The sequence below is a fragment of the Octopus bimaculoides genome, chromosome 25, assembly GCF_046866305.1.
Source record: "Octopus bimaculoides isolate indiv1 chromosome 25, ASM4686630v1, whole genome shotgun sequence".
Lineage (NCBI taxonomy): Eukaryota > Metazoa > Mollusca > Cephalopoda > Octopoda > Octopodidae > Octopus > Octopus bimaculoides.
In genome coordinates, this window is record NC_142952.1 from 10,648,551 (window position 1) to 10,674,421 (window position 25,871).

At 37.0% G+C, this 25,871-nt stretch overlaps 1 protein-coding gene across 18 annotated transcripts in view; it reads left to right on the forward strand.

Annotated features, from left to right (window-relative positions):
* LOC106869790 (regulator of nonsense transcripts 2) overlaps positions 1-25,871 on the forward strand; it is an 80,794-nt gene that overhangs the window by 26,929 nt on the left and 27,994 nt on the right. For 11 of the 18 annotated variants that reach the window (XR_016238348.1, XR_016238349.1, XR_016238350.1 and 8 more), the window contains exons 3-19: positions 1,644-1,745; positions 7,791-7,980; positions 9,327-9,368; positions 10,142-10,226; positions 11,050-11,126; positions 12,564-12,644; positions 14,021-14,170; positions 14,980-15,197; positions 16,177-16,219; positions 17,273-17,404; positions 18,631-18,723; positions 19,586-19,625; positions 19,998-20,059; positions 21,053-21,145; positions 22,118-22,190; positions 23,597-23,758; positions 25,570-25,664. Coding sequence is in view for 13 of the 18 variants with exons in the window: in XM_089341877.1 (XP_089198003.1) it covers positions 1,644-1,745; positions 7,791-7,980; positions 9,327-9,368; positions 10,142-10,226; positions 11,050-11,126; positions 12,564-12,644; positions 14,021-14,170; positions 14,980-15,197; positions 16,177-16,219; positions 17,273-17,404; positions 18,631-18,723; positions 19,586-19,625; positions 19,998-20,059; positions 21,053-21,145; positions 22,118-22,190; positions 23,597-23,758; positions 25,570-25,664 (1,738 nt within the window). In the remaining 5 variants the exon portion in view is untranslated. Of the gene's footprint in view, positions 1-1,643; positions 1,746-3,516; positions 3,535-7,790; positions 7,981-9,326; positions 9,369-10,141; positions 10,227-11,049; positions 11,127-12,563; positions 12,645-14,020; positions 14,171-14,979; positions 15,198-16,176; positions 16,220-17,272; positions 17,405-18,630; positions 18,724-19,585; positions 19,626-19,997; positions 20,060-21,052; positions 21,146-22,117; positions 22,191-23,596; positions 23,759-25,569; positions 25,665-25,871 lie in introns of all 18 variants that reach the window. The other 7 variants (XR_016238346.1, XR_016238347.1, XM_089341872.1 and 4 more) reach the window with 1 other exon arrangement.

Sequence of the window (25,871 nt, forward strand, 5' to 3'; positions counted from 1 at the left end):
ACATGCATACGGCTGTGAGCTGGCAACGTTGTTGGCACATTGGACAAAATGCTTAACAGCATTTCTTCTGGTTCTCTATGTTCCCAGTTCAAATCCCACCAAGGTCAACTTAGCATCTCATCCCTTTAGAGTTGATAAAATAAAGCATCAGTCAAGTAATGGGGTTGGTGTGATCAGCTTGCTCCGTCCCCTCAGAATTGCTTGCCTTGAGCCCTACAGTCCTGTTTATGGCGTATGTTGTGATCCCAGTCATATGACCTGGAAACAGAGTAACCATCCTTAAGACTCAAGTATGTGTGATGCATGCATGCATATTGTATGTGTACATGTATGAATATCATGTGAATATGCCAAGTCCACTCAGCTGGCAAAGATGAATAGTATCTGTATTTCAAAGAGCTAGCCTTGTTACACACTGTGTCATGTTGAATTTCCCTGAGAACTATGTTAAGGATACATATGTCTGCAGAGTGCTCAAGCACTTGCATGTTAATTTCATGAGCAGGCTGTTCCGTTGATTGGATCAACTGGAACCCTCATTATCATAACTGATGGAATGCCAGTTGTTATTATTATTATCATTATTATTATTATTATTATTATTATTATCATTATTATTATTGTTTTCATTATTATGCCAAGTACAAAGGCAGTGAGCTGGCACAATCGTTAGCATACCAGGCGAAATGCTTAGTGGTATTTCCTCTACCGCTGTGTTCTGAGTTCAAATTCCACTGAGGTTGACTTTGCCTTTCATCCTTTCGGGGTCAATAAATTAAGTACCAGTTGGGTACTGGGATCGATCTAATCAACTGGCCCCCTCCCCCAAAGTTTCAGGCCTTGTGCCTATTATAGAAAGGATTATTATGCCAAGTACAGCAGTATCCAGCTTTGTCTGGGTTTAGTATCTGCAATAACTGGAGAAGGTTTAGGGTTTATTTTGGAACTTATCACATGAAATTTACTATACTTTGCATAAATTTTTGCTTTATATCATAGCTTTATCTTTATTTCAAAAAGTAAAGCAACTTGTGCCGATGTGGTTGTTGCTGAAGTGGGTCACTTCATCATCATCATCATCATATGTCTGTTTTCCATGCTGGCATGAGGTGGATGATTTTAACAGGATCCATTGAGCTGCTGGCCTGTGTTGAACTCCAGTGTCAGCTGTGACAGGGTTTTCTATGGTTGGATGCTCTTCCTAACACTAACTTCACAGAGTGTACTGGGTGCCTTTCTTGTGCCACCAGTACCAGTGAGGTTGCCAAGTAACTTGCAGAACAGGAAACAGGAAAAGACGAAAGAAAGCCACTGCAACTGTGTGTGTGTGTGTGTGTGTGTGTATGGTGGGGAATATTTGAAAGGAGGAGGTGGTTTTAAGCCAAGTATACCAGAGTGTGTCTTGCTATAGAGAAGATACTTGGCTACTCCATTTTTTTATGGGTGGGTGAGAGTAACTGAGATGCTAGGGAAAGGGTGCTTAAATGAACCCTCCTGATTTACAAAACAGCCTCACGGAAATTGTTCAGTTGTGAAAGTGAACCATGTACAAAATGATTATTGTATTTCCTTAATTATTCATTAAAAAAATAAAATTGGTTGAATGAAGTGTTTTATATCATTCACTGTTTGTTTAATTTCAGCAATGACCCAGATGGGAAAAATAATCATTACAAAACATCAGTGATAGGTGATAAGAAAGATGTGAAATCAAAAGAGAAATCTGATCGTAAAGGAAATAAAGGGTAAAGTACTGCTTTATGTTCATATATATATATATATATTTGGTAGACAGAAGCTGAAAGAAGCCTGTCTTATACATTTTTATATATATATATATATATATATATATATATATATATATATATATATATATATATACATATGTGCGTGTATGTGTGTGTGTCTCTTTGTTTTGACATCATGCGATAGTTGTAAATCAATGTCACCATCATACAAACAGTGTAATTACCCTGGATAGGACACTAGACTCTATTACTGTTAGCTTTTTCTCCAGGAAGAATTGAACTCACTAGTGCATGTCTCAATTATGCTGTAGATATTTAATCTTTGCTGTGCAGCAACCAAACCTATTCAGTTTTGTTTAGGTGCACGAGACACGGAAACCAAATTAACTCTTGCTCCTGCCATTATGCATTTTAGTCTTTAGACTGACCAAGCTGGGGCACTGCTCTCAAAGGTTTTTTTAGTTAATCATAACTGGCTCCAGTATTTTTACTGATAACTTATTTTTTCAATGTATTTACTGAATGGCTAAGTCCATCTTAGCATAAAAGGAGGTAAATCGACCAGAATCTGTTCAGTGCACTGATTTATTGGCAATCCCAGTCACACACACACACACACACACACACATGTATGTACATCTGCTACACAATTTCTGTCATGAGCTATCGGTCAATTTGAAAAGAATTCTGTCCAAGGTGCTCTATGCTGCACAGGAGAACCAAATCTGGGACCACATGGTCGTGGAGTGCACTTGTTTGCATTGTTGATGTAGTTATCATCATCATCATCATCATTCTTATTAGTAGCAGTATTGACAGGAAACATTTTTTTTAGTCTATTAGCCTCGTCATTTATTTGTTTGTGTGCATTTGTAAAACTAACTTTGGACAGTTTAATCTCCGTTTATCATAAGGTACCATGTTGTTGTTTAACCCCAGGTCAGCCTTGATCCAGTAGGCTTATAACTAAAACTGTTCCACTGTTGAGATATCTGAGATGATTTTTTACAGACTGTTAAGCGTAAGATAAAACATACATTTTTTTAATACTTACCTCTACACTACACAGGCTTTGATCTGTGGCATCAGGTTTCATATTCTGGGATATATACCACACTAAATTGAGATTCACAACCTTTATATCTAAACTAAGAGCAGTAATGTGCTTAACTATTATGTTATGATATCCGGTACTATGTGCATACATATTCATTGTTAGGAATATATCCAGTACTATATACATATATGATAACTATAGACCCAACTGATTGAAACAGAAGTAGAGAAAGATAGAAAAAAACGAAGTGTTATCTCTAAAGATGAAGTTTATAGCCTGAAATATTATAATCATAAAGGTATCTCAGTCATGACTATCTCATCTTTATATAGAGGCATAGTATATCTTGGACTAAATAATTTAATGAATCCTTCCAATTTCTGTTAAGACGGAGAGATTAGGCTTCTATTTCTAGCATATTGTGTGACGACAAAGAAGCTCTCTTATTGACCATCAAGTACTAGTTATGTGTAGAAGTATCTTAAGAAGAATGGAGATTAAATTAGAATTGAACACTCACCCCATTTCATTCAATTGCTCTGATCCAATATATAACACTGATAAACAGCGCATATGTCAGTTTGAATTTATCTCACCAGAGGAGGCCATATTTGGACTAAACTCTTCTTTTCATTCATCACCACATCATCCATAGCCACAGAGAATGTTCTTTATTTGACTGAAAACATTGTACCTTTTCTATTTTCTTAGTTTTTTGAACTTCTTCAGGTAAGAGACAGGTTTTCAGCTGCCTTCAAAGTTAATTTTCTTTGTTCTTTGTTTTTGGCGTTTTAATCTACTTTATTTAATTGAAGTTGAAATAGTTTTCTTGTTAACATTACATTTAATTAAATACAAAATTAATCATTAATGTGATGGTCAGCACCATCCAATTTGTTGAAGACTATGATGTCATTCACAGTACTTGGGGTATCTATCAGAATATTAGTCTGGTAGAATCCACCCACTTTGTGTCCACAAGTGAAATTGAACCTAGCATTGTCAAGTAACAAACTGTCAGTTTTTCTATTGCTACTACTACTACTACTACTTATTGCTTTGACTAGTTTCTGCTTGGTGGTACCTAGTTACATCACTGTCTTCTCTCTTTTCCGATTGGACTAACCATGTATCTGCCCTGCAGTGAGACACCTGTTCCTGTCCCTCTTATTTCTTTATTGCCCACAAGGGGCTAAACATTGAGGGGACAAACAAGGACAGATAGTGCGTAACGACCCCAGTGCGTAACTGGTACTTAATTTATCGACCCCGAAAGGATGAAAGGTAAAGTCAACCTCGGCGGAATTTGAACTCAGAACGTAACGGCAGATGAAATACCGCCAAGCATTTCGCCCGGCGTGCTAACGTTTCTGCCAGCTTGTCACCATCCAACCCATGCCAATATGGAAAATGGATATTAAATGATAATGCTGATTAGGCTATATGAGAGTGAAGTGTCTTGCTTAAGGCAAACATGCAGCACTTGTAATAGGATTCATACATTGGCACCCTGTATATGTTGATTATTACACTGACTAAACCATCCACTACTACTACAACAGCAGGCTGTAGTAGTAGTAGTAGTAGTAGTAGTGGGTGTTGACAGTTAACTTGGATGGATCTAGAATAACCTGTTGGGTGCTACATCAGTCAATGTTTTTCTTAGTTTTGTTTTATGTCTTTTCAAAAGATTCAAAGTGTTCATTTTTAATTCAAGTTGATTTCATTTCATTTTGGCGCAAGGCCAATTTTTGTATTGTTTGGGAATATTACCAATTGAATCAATCCCAGTATATCATAACTGGTACATATTTTAACATGGTGACGGGAAAGCAAGCTTTGACGTTAGTAAGATTTCAAATTGGAATCTAAGAGGCAGCTGACTAAATCCTGTTAAGACATTGTATTCTAGAAAACACTCTACCATGTCTGCTCTTTCAATGGTAACTTGATAAGTTTCATTTAATTAACCCTTTAGAATTTAAACCTGCCATATCTGGCCCAAACATTTTACCTGTTTTATGTTCATACCAGATAGATCCACCCTCTCGTACATAAGCTACAATGTCATTTTAAAAATATACAGTAACATCATCGAAATCTCAAAGCTATGAGAGAATGCAAAACAATGTGAATAAATATGTATTACATTTGACAGTAATCTGAATGTTAAATGGTTAAGTAATCTTTTATTAGTTTCAGTCTTTGGACTGCGACCATGCTGGAACACTCCTTTATATGCCCTACAATACATTGTCTAGCACTTTTTTTTATCAATGTTTATTGAATAGCTAATGGGTCTAACTTGGCAGACTAAATACCAGATGATATTTCTTTTGTTTGACGAATGTTTTTAAATTATTCTTTTGCCAGTGAACAAACAAGTATATATGATGAACTTCTCTGTAGTTTCCGTCCATGAAATTTCACTCACAAAGACATTGGTCATCTTGAGGTTACAGTATAAGGCAGTTGCTCAAAATACTGCAAGTGAGATTGAACCTGAAATTTTGTGGTTAAAAGCAAATTTCTTGAACCACAGCTAATATTTAAAGATTCTTTGAAAACATTAGATTATAAAAATGTCACTGTGCATTCTTGGTTATTTTGAGAGATGGAGTTGGTTAAAATGGAGTGCTGGATTAAATCTCCCATATGATATTGTTTTGAACCTTTGTTGTCTGAGTTCAAATCCTGCCGGGGTCTAACTATGCTTATCATCTTTTGGCAGCAGCAAAGTTAAAATATGTACTATGGTACATCTGGTTTTGATTGCACCTTTATTTGGCAAAATTTGCCCCTTGCGAATAAAAAAAGACTTGTTTAATACTGTTAATGAGAAAGTGAACTGTACAATGTTGTTCTTTTGAGCTCTTAGTAATGGTTTGTAAAATAATGAGCTTTTCTGATGGTGATATATTATTATTATTATTTATGATTTTATAAATTTTTATCTGTCTTCAGAATTGCTATTTTCAATCTAAGACTTAAATTTCAAACACAGTATCCATGGCAACAACTTCCATCAACCAATTTTATTTTTGTTGCTTATCTCCTGATGCTATCAATCTGTTTATGAATAAATGATCAGAGGTTTTGAACAAAATTCTATTTTACCAGAGATTCCTTTTTCTTTTTTTTTTCTCTCTTTGTAAAATCTCAAACAGAAATATTATTGAAAAATAATGTGATTTTAAACAGACATTTTATTGTTCCTTGGAAATGTTTTCTAATTTTTGAAACCATCACCAATAGAACCAAGTGTACCTGTCAGTTGTAATTGTTTTTGCATGGCACCTTGGGCAGTTGTTTTCTACTATTACTCCACTAGGCCAACCAAAGCCTTGTGAGTGATTTGATAAAGAGAAACTGAAAGAAGCCTATCATATATTATATATGCACATGTCTTGTCTTGATATCAGATGATTGTTTAAATAGATGTCATTCATTTCCAATATTCTGTGAAAACCTGTTTAACCCTTTTGTTACCATATTTATTTCGAGATGCTCTGTGTTTCTCTCAATTACCTTAAATATAACAAAGAATTTAGTAAAATAATTTAGTTATTACTCAGCTAGTGTTAGGAACATAAATTGTGACTAAGGTTTGGTGGAAGATTTTAATTCAAAGTTTATGAAAACAAGACATTTGTACTACGGAGGCAGAGCCGGTTTCAGCCGGGTTGGTAATGAAAGGGTTAACCATGGGGAAATATTAGCTTGCTTGGAAATCGGTGAGGGTCTATAAGAAGAAGAGCATTTGGCTGTAGAAATCCTGCCTCAATAAACTTTGTCCAACTCATGCAAGTGTGGAAAATCATCATTTAATGTCCGTTGTCAATGCTGGCATGGGTTAGACAGTTTGACCAGAGCTAGCCAGCTGAAGAGGTATCCAGGCTCCATGTCTGTTTTGGCATGGTTTCTATGGCTGGATGCCCTTCCTAACACCAACCACTTTACAGAGTTTACTGGGTACTTTTATGCAACACTGACACAAAAAACTTTTACTTGGCATGGCACCGGCACAAGTGCTTTTTATGTAGCACCAGCACAGACAGCCATGATTTTTACTTACCTTGACATGTCTTCTCAAGCACAGTGAACTGCCAGACGTGCCTGTCCCTTGTCATCCCCTCTGCGAGGCCTAACATCTGAAGATCCTTTCTCACCACTTCATCTTTTGTTTTGGGCATTAACTGATGATAATGGTGAATGATAGTATGAAGTTGATTCGACCAATCAGAACAACACATACAAATGGCTTATCATATGATCAGTGGGTCAATGTGAGGCACACAATCTTTAGTATTGTGAAGTGAGAAATTTTCTATGTTTCAGAAATGTTTTGTCATCACTTGTTCTTGAGTAGTCCCATTGAATGCCTGAGCAGAACAGAGTAACAACACACTAATAGAAAATCACTTCAACGATGAGAGATGACTCACAGCTTAAGAATAACAATTACAATATCTTCACACAGTGTTCTGATACTATAAGCACACATTGCATTATATCCTGTTGTTGCTGAGCAGCTTTTGTTTTAGTTTATTGTAGGATCCTGTGTCTGTTCTGTGGACACAGTGTTGCAAGTGTTGTGGTATAATCAGTTATGTAGAGCAGGGGTTTACAAACTGTGGTCCGTGGACCCCTTTATATTTCAGGCTTTACCTTAGGGACCCCCCTTATAAACGCTTATGAAATTTATACATAAACATTTGCTTAAAATAACATATTTTTACATTTATTTATTTAACAGTATTTAACAAATAGGTTTATTGTCAATTAAAAGATTTCGATTAAAAAACATATATAAAATCAAATTGCCCATAAAAAGTATTTGCTGTCCACAGACCACCTGTCTTCTCCTTGCGGACCACAGTTTGAAAACCCCTGGATTAAGACACAATGGAAATTTCTCTGTAATGCATGTTTATTTTTGTCCCTGTTTATTTGTTTTGATCTGCTCCCCTCCTTGCATTCCATAGAGGTGTTGGCAGCCTGACTAGTGCTACTTACAGTCCATTGAAAGCCGGCAAGGAGCCTCGGGGTGTTGAGATGAAGTCGGCTGCTGAACTCGAGGCTCTGTGGCAAAAGGAAGAGGAGGAGAAAAGGAAGTTGGAAGAAGAGAAAAAGAAGCAAGAAGAGGAGATGCGCCTACAAGAGGAACTTCTTCGGGTCAGTCATCCATTTTTATCTCTCTAAAACAGTCGTCATTATTTGTGGTGGGAGGCAAAGTGTGTCGAAAGTTTCTCGTTTTGTTAATGTGCAGTTTTTAGCACACCTGGTATCTTTTTTCTTTTATTTGTTTCAATCATTAGACTGTGGCCATGCTGGGGCACCGTCTTGAATTTTTACCCAAATGAATTGACCCCAGTACTTTTTTTTTCTTTAAAGCCTGGTACTTATTCTATCAGTCTCTTTTGCTAAACCACGTAGTTACGGGGATGTAAACACACCAATACCGACTGTCAAGTGATAGTGGGGTACAAACATAGACACAAATATTTTATATTTTATCAACCTCAGAAGAATGAACAGTGAAGTTGACTTAAGAAAACTTTAAAATCAGATCATTAATCCTTTTGTTACCATATTTATTTTGAGATGATCTGTGTTTCTTGCAATTAATTCCAAATATATCAAAGAATTTAGTAAAATGACTTAGTTGTCATTAAGCTGGTATTAGGAACATAAATTGTGACTAAGATTTAGTGGAAGATTTTAATTCAAAACTTACGAAAACAAAACATTTGTACTACAGAGCCAGAGTCAGTTTCAGCCAGGTTGGTATCGAAAGGGTTAAGGGATGTACCTAAATGATTGTTTCAGATTTTTGCTACAAGGCCAACAATTTCTGGAGAGGGAGTTAATTGATTACATCAACCCCTGTACTTAACTGGTACTTTATTTTATTGAGGTGGAGGCGCAATGGCCCGGTGGTTAGGGCAGCGGACTCGCGGTCATAGGATCGCGGGTTCGATTCCCAGACCAGGCGTTGTGAGTGCTTATTGAGTGAAAACAATTTCAAGTTCCACGATGCTCCGGCAGGAGATGGTGGCGAACCCTGCTGTACTCTTGCACCATAACTTTCTCTCACTCTTACTTCCTGTTTCTGTTGTGTCTGTAATTCAAAGGGTCAGCCTTGTCACACTGTGTCACGCTGAATATCCCCGAGAACTACGTTAAGGGTACACGTGTCTGTGGAGTGCTCAGCCACTTGCACGTTAATGTTCCGTTGATTGGATCAACTGGAACCCTCGACGTCGTAAGCGACGGAGTGCCAACACACACATTTTATTGATACCAAATGAATGAAAGGCAAAGTTGACCTCTGCAGTATTTGAACTAAGAATGTAAAGCTCTGGAAGAAATGCTGTTAAGCATTTTGTCCAGTGTGCTAATGATTCTACCAACCTGCCATCTTTATGTAACTCAATAAAGCAAAACTATTTCTCTGCTATTTTACCATTTTTGACTTTTTTGTTGGTGTTTGAGATTTTTGGTTTTTGGTATATTTTCAGAAAAAGAAAGAAGCTGAAGAAGCGCAGATTCAAGAAGAATTGGTAGGTTAATTAACCTGTTTTGAGTTTTTTATGAATTTAAATTTGTTGTGTTGTCTTGGGTCAGTGTTGATTAAGTAAATCTATTTGGAATATTGTTAGCAGGTCACATGATCAGTTGTAATCCACAAATCGATAACTTTGGATGTCATACCTCCGTCTCTTTGAGAACTATCATCATCATCGTTTAACGTCCGCTTTCCATGCTAGCATGGGTTGGACGATTTGACTGAGGACTGGTGAAACCGGATGGCAACACCAGGCTCCAATCCGATTTGGCAGAGTTTCTACAGCTGGATGCCCTTCCTAACGCCAACCACTCCATGAGTGTAGTGGGTGCTTTTACGTGCCACTGGCACGAAGGCCAGTCAGGAGGTACTGGCACTGGCCACACTCGAAATGGTGTATTTTACGTGCCACCTGCACAAGAGCCAGTCCAGAGGTACTGGCAACAAACTCGCTCGAATGTCATGCATGCATGTTTGTGTGTGCACATATTTGTTACATCTGTTTGTAGGAGCAATGGTGGCCACAAACTAAATACAGAACTCAGTACTTTTAAAAGTAGAGTCTTTATTTATTTATTTATTTATTTATTTATGGGTAAATTTACAAATTTGTTTGGTTTCTGAATTCATCAGAATTTATCTTAGAAAGTTTTCATGAATTCAAGAATGAACGAATCCACTTCATAGACTTAGCCCAAAATACATATATTTACGCACAGACAGACAGATTAAGTCCCTAATTATTATTTGTTCTATTTTGGCTTGCAGAGGACGATCCAAGATTATATACAAGAGGTGAAAGAGAGATTGGACCAGAAGAATTATTTACGAGGCAAGAATCTTAATGCTGCAGGTGAGTTTAAGTTAGCTTAATCATTTGATATTAAATGCAGTAAAACTTGTTCAGTTCTGATTCAAAAGAGCTTTACACAAGGACAGTCCAGCTATGACCATCTAGTGTTTCCATTTTTTAAGCAGAGAGTACTACAATAACTAACGAGTCATTTTCTATGAGTCATTTTCTTCATACTGAGTCATTTCTTCATACACGAATCATTTTCTTCATACTGTGGAGTATGTCTTGAGGGAGATTTGACTGCTGTTTCTAGCTGGTCAAGTGACCCTTTAAATGCTTTCTTGTTGACTGGATTTTTGTAAATTTTATAGACTAAATTCTTTTGTCTGAAATCTAATATTTCTGTCATATTGTTTATTATTATTGAGTGAGAGAGCAACACATGCCATCAAAGTGACACTGGGGTACAAATGTATGAAATCCAATACAGCATGACTACCCATCTGATAAGGGCACACCAGGCACATACATCAGAACTATGTGTGTGATATGGTGACCTCATATCAAGATAAACATCTCATGACTTTACAGGTGGATAAGTAATGCTGAAGACTATTCTTCCAATTGTCAATGGTCCTTGCAAACTCAAAAATTTCTAATTTTTTGGAATAAAAATTCTAATTTCTGAATTTTAATTGTACTTGATAATTTTTTTTTTTTTTTTCCGCCTGAAGTGCTAAAAGTATATTTATGTTGGTTATATCACAGTTTGAATTAGGTTTGCAGTTAAACTTACAAAGTGTTTGATAGTTGAATAGTTTTTTCTCATATGACCAATATCCTCGCCTATACCAACTAACTATGTGTGATCTATTTATAGAGAATCGTCCAGATGAGACATTTTTCAGTAAGTTGGACTCTAACCTCAGAAGAAATACTGCTTTTGTGAGGAAGCTGGTAAGTATCTTTTTTGTTTCCTTTATTAGTGTATGATTAAACAGAGTTGGACCCATTGAAGCCTCAAACTCTTGTACAGAGGAATTTCAGGGGTTCTCGCTCAGAAGCCATGGTCCTGAGGATGTGATTTCTGGTGGTTTTCGGTACATGAGGAAGTTTGGAGGCAGTGAAAATGGCTTTGCTTGTTTGTCCAGGTTTCCCACATAACTTGTGGCCAATATTCCTTAAATCCCTAGCTGTCACAGTCTTGAAGGTCTCATAATCGGATCGTTTCTTCCTGGGCGCTCATGTGGCTAAATTATTATGTCAATAAATGTTATTTTATTATTATGGTTTTCTGTTAAATATATATTCAATGTATGCTTAAAATGTATCATTACCCTTCATTTTCTGAAAAAAAAAAAAAAGTCTAGATGGGCTATTTTCATTCAAAAGCTATTAGCGTGGTTTACCCCAAAACTGAAGAATCTGAAATAAAAAAGAAAAGATGTTACACAGAATAATGAAAACATAACAATTGTGTTGCTATAGTATGGAAACCAGCTGGAAAAAGTTTTATGAAAATCGATACCCAAAAAATTGAGAAATCCTAAATTTCACTCCTAAGCTATTAGCATGGTTCTGGGTGTAGGATTGGTATGGAAAAAACTACTATCTGCATTTAAAGGTAATGAAGTTTTAAGTGGATATTATCTGCTTTCTACAGTAAAAGAGTTAATGGCTCCAAGGTAGTGTGGCTGGTCACTAAGTAGCTAGCTGCAAAGGTTTGTGGCTTCACTGTCAACAGCCCAGTCTACCTCACTGTGCTGTGGAATAAAGAAGAATTGGTTAGATTTAATCGGGGGAAGTCAAATAACTAGTGTATGGAATAAATACTCTTTACTCTTTTACTTGTTTCAGTCATTTGACTGCGGCCATGCTGGAGCACCGCCTTTAGTCGATTAAATCGACCCCAGGACTTATTCTTTGGAAACCTAGTACTTATTCTATCGGTCTATTTTGCCGAACCGCTAAGTTATGGGGACGTAAACACACCAGCATCAGTTGTCAAGTGATGTTGGGGGGACAAACACAGACACACAAACATATACACACATATATATATATATATATACATATATACGACGGGCTTCTTTCAGTTTCCGTCTACCAAATCCACTCACAAGGCTTTGGTCGGCCCGAGGCTATAGTAGAAGACACTTGCCCAAGGTGCCACGCAGTGGGACTGAACCCGGGACCATGTGGTTGGTAAGCGAGCTACTTACCACACAGCCACTCCTGCTTACTTTTCTTTTGTTTTTTTTTTAAATGTTGACTGTTAGTTACAGTTCATTTCCTAATTGTTCAATTAAATTAAAATCAATGTTATAGAAAGTTAAATGTTTTTGGTGTTGAAAAATAATAATGTTTAAAATGAAATTTGTAATTTAATTGCAGCGTAATTTAACGGAGTCACTGAAGGACTCTCTGACCAAAGATATCCAGAGTTTAAACCTTTCCAAGTACATCGGAGAAGCAGTAAGTATATATTCCTCTCCCATCCTGTTGTATGCACTCAATCCTGCCACAGCCACTGGCTTCTAGTTCTGGACTCACAACTCCATCTACTGCATCATTAAGTATTTATTTGTATATGAGCAAGGTCTCCCAGTCCTTGGCCAACTTAAACAATCTGTTATGAGTGTCTGTGATGCTTTCAGGTTGGACCTCACATTCCATTCTGGTTTATTTCTTGGTTCAATAAATTCATAAAATCTTTTGTTTTGGGAAACTGAGGGTACAGTTAACTTTTGAGGGAGATTTGGTAGCTATTTCAAACAGATGAAGCTACCATGTTTTGGATCCCTTCATGATTATAATAACAATGATAACTGATATTGATGATTGTAATAATTAACATTGGTGACTGATATTGTTGATTATAATAATTAATATTGGTTATTATTAATGTCTAGCTCCACATAGGCTATGATTGCCAAGTTTTGAAAAGTTCTGTGACATCTAGTTTGGCAGCCAACAGATGTGATGTGGCCTGTTTACACATGTAGAAAAACTATCCATGTGTAGAAAAACTGTATCCATGTGACAAACCTGTATTGTTTTACAGGCATTCCAGCTATGACCATCCCATCTTTTCTAACATGAGATTTGGTTGCAAATTCTTGGCTTTGTCAGTCTGTGGTGATTTTAGTAGTTGTTGGTTATAATAGCATGTTATTGTTTGTTCCTTCTTGAGCGGCATGGCTGGCTCATAAGGGCCAGTTTTCTGGTTTCAATGGTGTATAGGTTCTCCACCTGGATGGGATGCCAGTCCATCGCAGGTGAGCTGCTAGATGCAGAAGGAAAGAGTCAGCAGAAGTTCGCCATTACCTTATGGTGGAGCTTAGGTGTTTTGCTCGTAAACACAATCACTCGGTCTGACATTCGAACCCACAATCCCTTCACCACTGCTCTAACCACTTGGCCATGTGCCTCCACTTAATAACATAGATAATTATAATAGTTACTATTTGTAGTTATAATAGTTAGACCAGATAGTTATACTAGTTTCTCTTTGTGGTTAATAATTATGTTTTGTTATAATAGTAATGATAGCTCTAGTAGCTATTGGTAACTATAAGTTATTATTAGTGCCTGCAACTTATATGGAAACTATAATGTAAAATATAGACTATGGGGAATATAGGAAGTTACAATAATCTGTACTTCATAGTAACATTATAAAACAACCATGTTAGTAAAATATTTAGTTTTGTAGTCATTAACTTTTTGATTAAAATAATTAATTTCTTCCCCTTGTATAAAGTATTGTTGCGGAGTGAATAACGAACATAACTTTGTTGTTATTTATTTTATAATCCTTTATTTTTTTTATGTATTTTTTTTTGTTTTAGGCTGCAGCACTTACTGAAGCCAAACTGAAGATGTCAGATATCAACTGTGCCGTCCTTATTTGCAGTCTCCTTCACCAGCGCTATGCTGATTTTTCTTCCTGTTTAATGGAAAACTGGCAGAAATATCTCCTTTGTAAGAAAGAGGAAAGGGTACGAGAGACAGTTTATCAATTCATTGCTTTTGTCTTTATGTAAACTTTGTGACTCTTGTCTTTTATTTAAGGTCTTAAAATGGCCAAGTTGATATTCTAGCAGTAGCAGTAGCAGCAGTAGCAATAGCAGACAATTCTTCATGTTTCATACTGTCACTGACACTACAGTGTATCCATGTTTAAAATGTTTAGTTTCATTGGCCAAGTCCACCACACTCTAAACAAATATTATACGTGCTATAATTCTTTACTGTAAGTCTCTGGATTTTGGGTGAGTATATTTCGTTGTTTTGCAGTTCTGAAGTAATTTCTCCTCTTGAAAGAAAACCCATTTGTAATACACCAGTGTCTGCTATCCAGGGAAGATTTCTCTCTCAGATGCTGTTTAACCCCTCAGCATTTCAAAATACCGTCAAATATAATGCTTATTTATTCACATTGATTTGAATTAAACATGCATTATCTTGTGGCTTCAAGATTTAGAAGGATGTGATTATTTACTTTTAGAGTGACATCATAAGGTAGATACGAGAGGCAAGATATGGCTGGTTTGAACTTAGAACAGATAGAATATTCGGTCCAGATATAGTTGGTTTAAATGTTAAAGCGTTAAGCTACAGAACTGAACCCGGACCCATGTGGTTGGTAAGCAAGCTACTTACTACACAGCCACTCCTGCGCCTGTCAACAACAATTTCAAAAATACTTGGTTTCTTGCTTATTTCTGACTGTTAATTTTTCATGTCTTAGGGTTTGATTTTTCAATTCTGTTGGTAATTCTTTCTCGTTTTGTTTCTTCTGCTACAGATTGCAAACTTAAGTAAATACAGAGTAGATTTGAGGTTCTTTGCTGAACTTGTGTCTGTCGGTTTGTTTTCCGAAAAAGAAGGTCTCCATGTGTTGGCCAACCAGCTTTCCATCTTAGTGAACAGTGATAAAGAGGAACACAACAATCTCTCCATCATATCCAGTTTTTGTAAACACTGTGGAGATGATTACGTTGGAATTGTACCCAAGAAATACAGGTATGTATATGTTCCTTTTTTTAAAATTTTTTTGTTTTCTCCAATCAGCTGTTTAGAACATCCTTGAGATTCCTTGAAGGTAATTATGTTTTTATTAGATAAACTTTGGGAGACATGATAGAGGAGTGAGTGAAGAGGCTTGTTCCATTTAGGGTTCAGTGTTGGTCCTCCCTATTTCCTTCCAGATGACTTGCAATAATGCCATGTCGTCATATTCACCATATTATACATCCATGAAGATTACTGTATTTTGATTAAGTACAAGACACACATCAACTTACACATACGTTTTAATTGCCAGTGCCTGGTCGTTGCCAGTGCCGCTGGACTGGCTCCCGTGCAGGTGGCACGTAAAAAACACCTTTTTGAGCGTGGCCGTTGCCAGTACCGTGTGACTGGCCCTCGTGCCGATGGCATGTAAAAACACCCACTACACTCTCGGAGTGGTTGGCGTTAGGAAGGGCATCCAGCTGTAGAAACTCTGCCAGATCAGATTGGAGCCTGGTGCAGCCTTCTGGCTTGCCAGCCCTCGGTCAAATCGTCCAACCCATGCTAGCATGGAAAGCGGATGTTAAATGATGAGGATGATGATGATGAAGGGGTTTAACCCTTTAAGTATCCAAATAAATGCAATTCTTATTTATTCACATTGTTTTGAATTAATCATGCATTATCTTGTAACTTCAAGATTTTGATTTTGATGTGTTTCTTTAATTTTTAGAATGACATTGTAAGGTAGGTGTAAGAGGTTGGATTGGGTCAGTTTAAACATTAAACAGGTAGAATATTTAGGCTGGATATGGCTTGATTAAATGCTAAAGGTTTAGCTGATATGATTATTTTCTCATATCGAGTAATTTTAGTTAAGGTGAATCGTTAAAAAGAATACACCTTGATATTATTCCTGTACTTATTTAAAATTAAGTTTTATTTTCTTAGTGTGTTTAATTGTTGTAACTTATGTCTCTTCTTCTTGCAGAATTTTAGCTGAGAAACACAATTTGGAAATTGAAAGAAGCAATGTAAGTTAACAAATGTCCCTTATATAGTTTGTTTATTGCTGAGAGTTTGTCCGGTTCTGCTATTTTTTAAAAAATGTTCATGCACTGGATGGTATTTGATGGAACAATTATGTAACAAGCTAGTCATAGCCAAGTGAACTGTGGGAATTATTGTTTCTTACCAGCCCAGCTATTCTTTGGGAATAAGTAGTCTGAAATAGTAGCACTATTTTTTTTTCTTTAAGTTCTGCTACAAGTTTTATCACCATTTCATGTTCACTTTTCTGTGTGTGCATGGGTCAGACAAAATTTGTTGAGGCAGATTTCCTGCCACTAACCCTCCCCTGTATCTAGACAAGGTAATATTTGTCCATTGCCAGAAGTCTTTTCCCATGGAGGGCCGGAAACGGCATTGCTTATATGATTTATTTATGTAATATATTATTTAATTTAAATTTTTAGATTAAAATCTTAGATATATTAAGATGGTATATGCCTCACAGCATGGATTTGGAGGGGTTCTGAGTTGTAGAGTGGTGGTTCGTCTCTAAATTAGTAATATATATATATATATATATATATATATATATATATATATATATATATCCATACACACACACATATTTATTTGTGTGTGTGTCTCTTTGTGTTTGTGCCCTCACCATTGCTTGACAATCGATGGTGGTGTGTGTATGTCCCTGTAACTTAGCAGTTTGGCAAAAGAGACCAATAGAATAAGTACTAGGTTTACAAAGAAGTCCTGGGATCGAATTCTTTGACTGCTCCAGAATGGCTGAAGTCCAATGACTGGAACATGTAAAAGAATACAGAATAAAAGTACACACACACACACACACACACACACACATGATGGACTTTGAGTTTCGATCTACCCAATCCACTCACAAGGCTTTGATTGGCCCAGAGCTATAGTAGGAAGCATTTGTCCAAGGTGCATCACATTGGGACTGAACTTGAGGCCACATAATTGGGAAGCAAGCTTCTTAACTATAGAGCCACACTTGTGCTCTATTAAGGTTTCATTGTTGTTTATGTAATTCTTTCCATTGACAGATGCTGCCACCAGAGCGACAAAAAGCATGCAGGAATTTGCTGAAAGAATATTATGCCACTTTATGTAAACATTTGAAAAAATTACACAAAGATCTCAAAACTATTGAGCAACAGAATCGAAAAATACTCCAGGTAAGTTGACTGCAATCTTTTTTTTTAATTTTATTTTTCTTCCTCTGTAACCATTTGGGGCTAATCTTCAGTTGGCTGTCAGTTATTCGGGTAATGGACACCATAACTGAAGGGTTGATAGTTTGTATTATTTCTTCAGCTATCATCATCATCATCATCGTTTAACATCCGCTTTCCATGCTAGCATGGGTTGGACGATTCGACTGAGGACTGGTGAAACCAGATGGCTACACCAGCAGGCTCCAATATGATTTGGCAGAGTTTCTACAGCTGGATGCCCTTCCTAACGCCAACCACTCCGAGAGTGTAGTGGGTGATTTTATGTGCCACCGGCACGAAAGCCAGTCAGGCGGTACTGTCAACGGCCACCCTCAAAATGGTGTATTTTATGTGCCACCTGCACAGGAGCCAGTTCGGTGGCACTAGCAACGATCTCGCTCGATGTCTTTACACATGTCATCCGGCACAAGTACCAGGAAGGCGATACTGGGCACAGATGCCATGACGATTTCGCTTTGTGTGTAAATAACTAAGATAGTCTCTGGCTTGCTTTAGTGGATTGTAAATAAGTGCTCTGGTTCCAAGCTCGATGATACCATCATGACTTAGTAGGAGGATATTGAAAGTGTGTGTGAGGAAAAAGATTGACAAAGGGCACAGGAATGTCACTATAAGGGAATATTTCCAAACAGACATCTCTGAGGTTGGTCCTGGAAGTATCAACCTGGGAAATGGTGCATACTAGAAAGAAAGAGGTTAATTGTCTGCTATTCCAGTTCATGTCTTTTTTTTCTTTTTTTCATTATTTTGGGTGCTGATTCATCAGCCAGGCCTAAGTATGGTGCAGGCTTAGGGTTTGCATGATGGCTATTCTCAAAGTTGCTGATATCAGAGGCTGGATCACTTCACTGTACAGCAGAATCTGCATAGTGGTCAGATATAATAGCCATTAAATGGTACTCTTTCAGTTATGGAAATGGCCATATAACAGAACATTTTCCTTCCATGATGAGTTCTGTCTTATTTTTTCAGTATTCCTACAGACTCTCAAACCACCAATGCTATGCAACCTAGAGCAAAGATTTCAGTTTTTTTTAAACTTTTGTTTTTGTACTGAATACAGGGTGAGCAACACCAAAATGCTGTCAAGATATATTCTTAGTATATCTAAATCACATGGCATGTAAAATATGTTTTGATTGGAATATTTCTTCATTTACTTTCAGACGAAAGGGGAACTGAGCAACGAGAGGAAAGAAAATTATGAAACAGCTATAGTAAATTACCAAAAATTACAACAGAACACATACACACTCGCAGTACGTTGATATGTTTTGTCCTTCATTTACATTTGTGAGCTTTTACTTTTAGAGCTCTTGTAGATTGTGGTGGTGGAAGCCAACACTATTCCAGCCATACAAAGTGAACATTGGTGTCAGTACATTATTTGGTGCAAGTGTGGCTGTGTGGTTAAAAAGCTTGCCTCCCAGTTATGTGGGTTAGTGTTCAGTCCCACTATGTGGTACTTTGGGCAAGTGACTTCTGCTATAGATCCAAGTCGACTAAAGCCTTGTAGGTGGATTTGGTTGACTGAAAATGAAAAAGCTTGTTGTGTATGTATATATACATATGTGTGTATGTATATATATATATATATATGTGTGTATATATATATATATATATATATATATATATAGGCTATTCTTAGCTACAATAGCAACAACATGGATTTCTTCCATGTTGAGTGCTTGCTTACAGTCTCCTCAGTTGGCATAGGGTCACTACATATAAAATTGGTTTCAAATTTTGGCACAAGGCCAGCAGTTTGGAGGGAGGGGTCAAGTTGATTAAATTGACTCCAGTGCTCAACTATTTCTTATGTTATTGACTCTGAAAGTACGAAAGGCAAAGCCAATCTTAGTTGAATTTGAACTCTGAACATAGTGACGGATGAAATGCCATTAAGCATCTTGTTTGGCATGCTGACAATTCTGTCAACTCACTTGCCACTGCACATAAAATTGACAAGTGTTTTGTTATCTGGCAGTCCTGTGGTTAGACCATAGACAGATGAAGCTCCAGTAAGGTGACTCACCTCTAGATAGTGACTACAAGAACACAGTATTTTGTGGTGTAATGAATTAGAGTGCCCTCCATGATAAATTATATATTTCTATTCAGGATCTTCTTGATGAAGAAATCCCTGACCTGCCTGAAGAAGGTAAGTGTAGATGGTTTTTTTGTATTTGCTCACTTCTGTTGTTTTAGTAGTAGTAGTAGTTTTAATGTTGTGGTAGTTTTAGTAATAGGGGTTTGTTATTGATAAGTTTGATTGATAATTGATTGATAGGCTTTTACATGTATTGATTTTATGTAGTGTAACAGAATAGAATTGAGGTTAGATTCTATGGTTGATTCTAAAATTTAAATGACTATGGTGTCCATAAAATGACTGTATGGTGTCCATAAAATGACAATATGGTGTCCATCCTTGCCTGTCATTGTATTTTAGATGTCAATAATTGATTCTGAATTGAAATAATTAGTGTTGATAATAGTCTCAATGAAGTGTTAATAATTAATTTCTTTTCAGAGCTTAAACAAGATTCAGAAGGCGCTATGTTTGACATCTTCAACCCCATTAAAAATGCTGAAGTAAGTAATTTAAAAATACAACCTCCTCTCCTCCTTTTTCTCTTTTCTTTCTTTTTTTCCTCCTCCTCCTCCCCCTTCTCCAAGAGTCAGACGGAATTTGCTGCGGTAGATTTTCTGTAGTTGGATGCCTTTCTTGCCAGCAACTCTCACCTGTTCCCAGGAAAGCTATTTCCCCATTTTCAGATAGGTTTTTCATGGAAGATTGGAAATGAACAAATTTACATATTTAACAGTGATGATCATGTGATATCAAACCTAGTATACTCACACACACACACACACACACACACACACACACACACACACACACACAATAGGCTTTCAGTTTCCATCTACTAAATCCACTCTCAAGGCTTTGATCAGCCAATAGTAGAAAACACTTGGCCACGATGATATATAATCAGATTGAACTTGAGACCATGTGGTTAGGAAGCAAGCTTCTTAACTACATAGCAACACCTATACTGTCATTATATTGATGTTTAATTAGATTAGGTGCCAGATCAATGTTTGAAGAGGTGTTTATAGAATTAATTACTTAAATGCTTCCCACAAAGTAATTTATTCATTCCATGTTAGTTAAACTGGAAGTCTGGCCATGTTCTTTGTTGACTCCCTTAGCCCTATCCGACAGGATGATGTGATATCAGTTTAACAAACAATATGTTAACAGTCCTACCCATGTTTACACCTGCAAACCACCATCATATCTGCTTATAACCAGGTGCTATTGGCTGTTGAGAGAGAGAAATGTATTGGTGAAGACACAGTGTGACATTTGTTACAAGATACATATGATGATGGCCTACTCCTTTAAGTTAGATAGAAGTTGGTTTGAAGTTAATGAAATACTTGTCAAATTTGTTAAAACTAAAACATTTCGTTAGTAATGTTACCGTTTCACTTCTTTGTTTTAGTTTTTGTGAATTCATTATAAATTTTTCTGTTTTAGAAACCTAATTAATTTTATTAATGATTGCCTTTATTGCTTAGTTCCATTATGAAGGAGATACAAGCCTGTTTGAGGATGAAGACACTAGAACTTTCTACGAATCCTTACCTGATCTCAGATCTCTTATTCCAGGGGTAAGTATCTTTATTGTTGTTGTTGTCGTCGTTGTTATAATTTGTTGATCAATGTTGGAAGTAGCAGAATAGCTATAATGGCGAGCTGGCAGAAACATTAGCATGCCGGGCGAAATGCTTAGCACTATTTCGTCTGCCATTGCGTTCTGAGTTCAAATCTGCCAAGGTCGACTTTGCCTTTCATCCTTTCGCGGTCGATAAATTAAGTACCAGTTACGCACTGGGGTCAATGTAATCGACTTAATCCCTTTGTCTGTCCTTGTTTGTCCCCTCTATGTTTAGCCCATTGTGGGCAATAAAGAAATAAGAATAGCTACAACTCCAAAATGACTTGAGATTTGAAGCTTCTGGAGATAACTTGACCCTAAGGAATTGTGCCTCGGGCAAATTTGGTCCAGTAATTGGCATTTCTGTTTGGTGTATTGTGTCCATGTTGGAAACACTGCTCCATTGGAATGTTATCATCATAATATATTCCATGTGTGTTCTGGTTTTAGAACAGATACACCATATCCCTTTGTGTCATAAGGACTGACTAAAAAAATTGATACCAGGAATATAGCTGATGATTTGGCTATTATTTCTAGCAACTTGAGTATCTGCATAGAGGCTTACTCTCCATTCATATTTATAGAAGAGTTAAGGTATAACAATATATGGCCTTCTTGCTGATGCAAAGGTAATTTCTATGAAAAGGGGATTGCTACAGCTCTAACAAGGAATCCAACCTGTTACTGGTTCAGTTTCTTTGCAGCTTCCTTCTTGTTTTACTGACATGGCAGCAGAATTCTTCCTAATATTGATTAACCATTCTTACACTGTTGCCCTGCCATTGAGCTTCTGAATTAATTTATGATACATAAATATCAATATTTCAATTCTCTGTCTTCATTATTCTCCAAATAATTAAGCATTATTAATTAAGCAATAATTAAGCATTGATTAGATATATATATATTTTATTCCCCATAGATCCTATACAAAGAAAGTGAACATGCGTCATCTAAAGATGAGACCAAAGAAGATGTTACCGCCTTGGAAGAAGGTACACTTTTCGTTATTGATATTGTTGTTGTTGTTTCATGTAAGTGGTAAATAGATGGGAAATATTAACATATTAGACACAAGTGTAGCTGCGTGCCAAGACGTTTGCTTCTCAACCACATGGTTCTGGGTTCAGTCCCACTATGTGGCACCTTGGGCAAGTGTCTTCAACTATAGTCAAAGGTCAACCAATGCCTTGTGAGTGGATTTGGTAGATGGAAACTGAAAGATGCCCATTGTGTGTGTGTGAGTGTGTGTATGTGAGTGTGTGTATGTGAGTGTGTGTATATATATATATATATATAAATTTGACATGGGCGATTCTTTCTTGTCTTGGGATTCACGGTCAAATGGCTGGGTGGAATTGTGTAAAAAATTACACAGAAGTGTAGAATGATCCAGTGGTGATGCTGAGCTTTGTATTTTTTTTCATAGCTCCCATGGTTACCGAGATAATCTACTATAATAATACTCTTGTGTTTATGATTGAGAAAAGAAGGGCTGATGTCATACTTGGTAGTGGGATGATGAAAATTGTACGCTGAAAAAATAAATCAAACAGCGTTTCAACTGTGTGTGAATATATGTGTGTATGTAAAAGGGGGGGGGGATATGTAAATCTGGGTGTGTTTGTGTGCACGCGCAATGGAAGCGGGATGGTTCATCTTTGTTCGCTTAGTATTTGAGTTTATTTTTTGATTTGGTTGAATCTTGGTTGTTTTTTTTTTTTGTTGGTCAGTTATTTTTAGCGTTTTGACAGAAAAAAGTCATTCTAAAATTGTTTTTTAACGTAAGTGTGCCCAAACAAGTCGAATGCTTACACAGAGCAGTTTTTACAGCCACATCATCCAAACTGACCGGGTGAAACCGGGCTTAGCTGCTAGTATATATATATATATATATATATATATAATGAGTATATGCATATATACGTACATGTATGTACATACCTACATCTACCTGTATATATAGATGCATATCTGGGTACAGGACATTGCAAACAAAACGTAGACAAAATGATAAACAGAGTACAGAAAACACACAGGCCACATAGAGAACATTTTCTTCGTATGTATGTATGTATATGTGAGATGGTTGCGAGGTTGTTGATGAGCTACTTGTCAGTTCTAAAGGTGTTCTGGTTTCAGGACTAAATTGTCCAATGATTGTTAGGTGTGGATGCGATTTGAGGGAACTTGGCTGTTATTTCTAGTAGTTTGAACAAACACATTGAGGTTTTAGTTGGCACAAGCTGACAATGATGTCGATGATAATGTTACTGTGTACTATAACAAAGTAGAGATGGATGTGTGGTGTGTTCAGATTTACTGATGTAGTTTTGATAAATGATAGTCAGGGGTGATGGTGATTTCTAGTTTATTGTCTTTTTGTCTTTGACTTCACCAGATATTGAAACTCTGAAAATTGAAGACATTGACCCGGAAATCGAATTTGAACAGAAGGAACTCCCTGTAGAGACGCTCGTGAAGGACAAAGATGACAATAAGGAGCGTTTAAAAGACGATGACATCGAGGAAGAATTGGACATGATTCATCAGCCAGATATCGGTTGGTATCTTGCCAAGAACTGAGCAATTTATATATTCTTTTATTCTTTTATTCTTTTATTTGTTTCAGACTGCGGGGACGTAAACACACCACCATTGGTTGTCAAGCGTTGGTGGGGGGAGGAGGCAAACACAGGCACACACACACACACACACACACACACACACATATATATATATATATATATATATATATATATACGACGGGCTTCTTTCAGTTTCCGTCTACCAAATCCACTCACAAGGCTTTGGTCGGCCCGAGGCTATAGTAGTAGACACTTGCCCAAGGTGCCACGCAGTGGGACTGAACCTGGAACCATGTGGTTGGTAAGCAAGCTACTTACCACACAGCCACTCCTGCGCCTATGTTTATTTTTTAAATTTAAGAGGTTACTGGTGTTGTTTTGGGAAGCTCCGATGGAGCAGAATTATGATCAGAGACATTCCAGGTTTGACTATTCCCAAATTCTAGAAGTATCTAGGTACATATTGTGTGTAATATGTCCTTCCATTTCAAATGATGGATTTAGATTTGGCAGCTATTTCTAGCTGGTCATGCAATCCTGTAGCATGACTGGTTATCTGTGAATTGAGTGACTGGGTAGTATAGGGTATTACAGGTGAGATAATTATGTTAATTTGTGTGTGGTGATGGGTGACCATGTCAGCTGTGGTTGACCAGGTGGATTAAGGTTATTGTTGGTCATGAGTTGGTGTTGAATGTTGACCATTCTACAGGAAGCAGAAAGGAAAATTCCTGGAGGAACCTAAGACCATGGGGCATGGTGGGGTGATGCTGTTGGTCTGAGAGTGTTGAATATTTCTCTACAATCTGTACAAGTATGGAATAAAAAACCAAAGCCATAGTACCCTGATCAAAGACATTCCAACCATAACCATCCCATCTTATTTTTGTACATATTCCAAGCACTACATTATCCAATGTGTCCTTCCTTTTTAACATGGTAACATGTGGTTTCAAAGAATTTGGCAATGCATGTTCTCTTGGTAGAAGGTGGATCCTTCTGAAAGAGATAGATGGGTTGGGGTTAGGGTTTGGTTCGTCATGTGACAACAGAAATTTCAAGTGGCTCAGCTGGTAGAGTAACCTTATTAAGAAGAAAGTCACTGGTTCATATCTTGTTAATTTCTTGTTACATATAATATCTTGTTACATATAATAACATGATTGTTGTTGGCTCAGCTCACTTCTACTCAATTGGGACACATCAATATATATCTAAACACTATGTGTGTTATAATTACTAACGTGTTAAACCTTAGACAAAACATTCTTTTATTACAGTAACATATTCTTATTTTTTTATTGCCCACAAGGGGCTAAACATAGAGGGAACAAACAAGGACAGACAAAGGGACTAAGTCGATTACATCGACCCCAGTGCGTAACTGGTACTTAATTTATCGACCCCCGAAAGGACGAAAGGCAAAGTCGACCTCGGCGGAATTTGAACTCAGAACGTAGCGGCAGACGAAATACCGCTAAGCATTTCGCCCGGCGTGCTAACGATTCTGCCAGCTCACCGCCTTTACAGTAACATGTTCTGACACATGATGTCGGACCAGCATTTGACTGGGATTTTATTTTAGCAACCCCCAAAATAATGAAAGAATCTGAAACATGACTGTCAAGTGCTGGAGTTGATGTAATCAACTATATACCCCCTCCTCTTAAAATTGTTGGCCCTGTGCCAAAATTAGAAAGAATTGTTGTTGTTATGAACACTTAAGTTACCTTTCTTGTACTATTTGTTTGTTGGTGTTAATAAATGAATGTTGTTCTAATTGCAGAAGAAGAAGGTGACACGGGCCATCTGATGAAAGCTCAGTTTGATACTTTTCTTCAGTCTTTACCGAATTGTGTTAACAGAGAACTGATTGACAAGGTACCACTTGAGTTTTGTTATTAATTATTACTGGTGGCGTTGGCTGTGGAATTGGTGCTGGTGTTAGTAATAATTGTGATTTTGATGTTGGTGTTGTCTGCAGTGAAGGAAGTTGGTGTTTTAATTATTTTTATAATCATGAAAAAAAAAAAAAAAAACATTTTTTTCTGGCTTTTAATTCCCATCTTTCACAAAGCAAAGATTTTC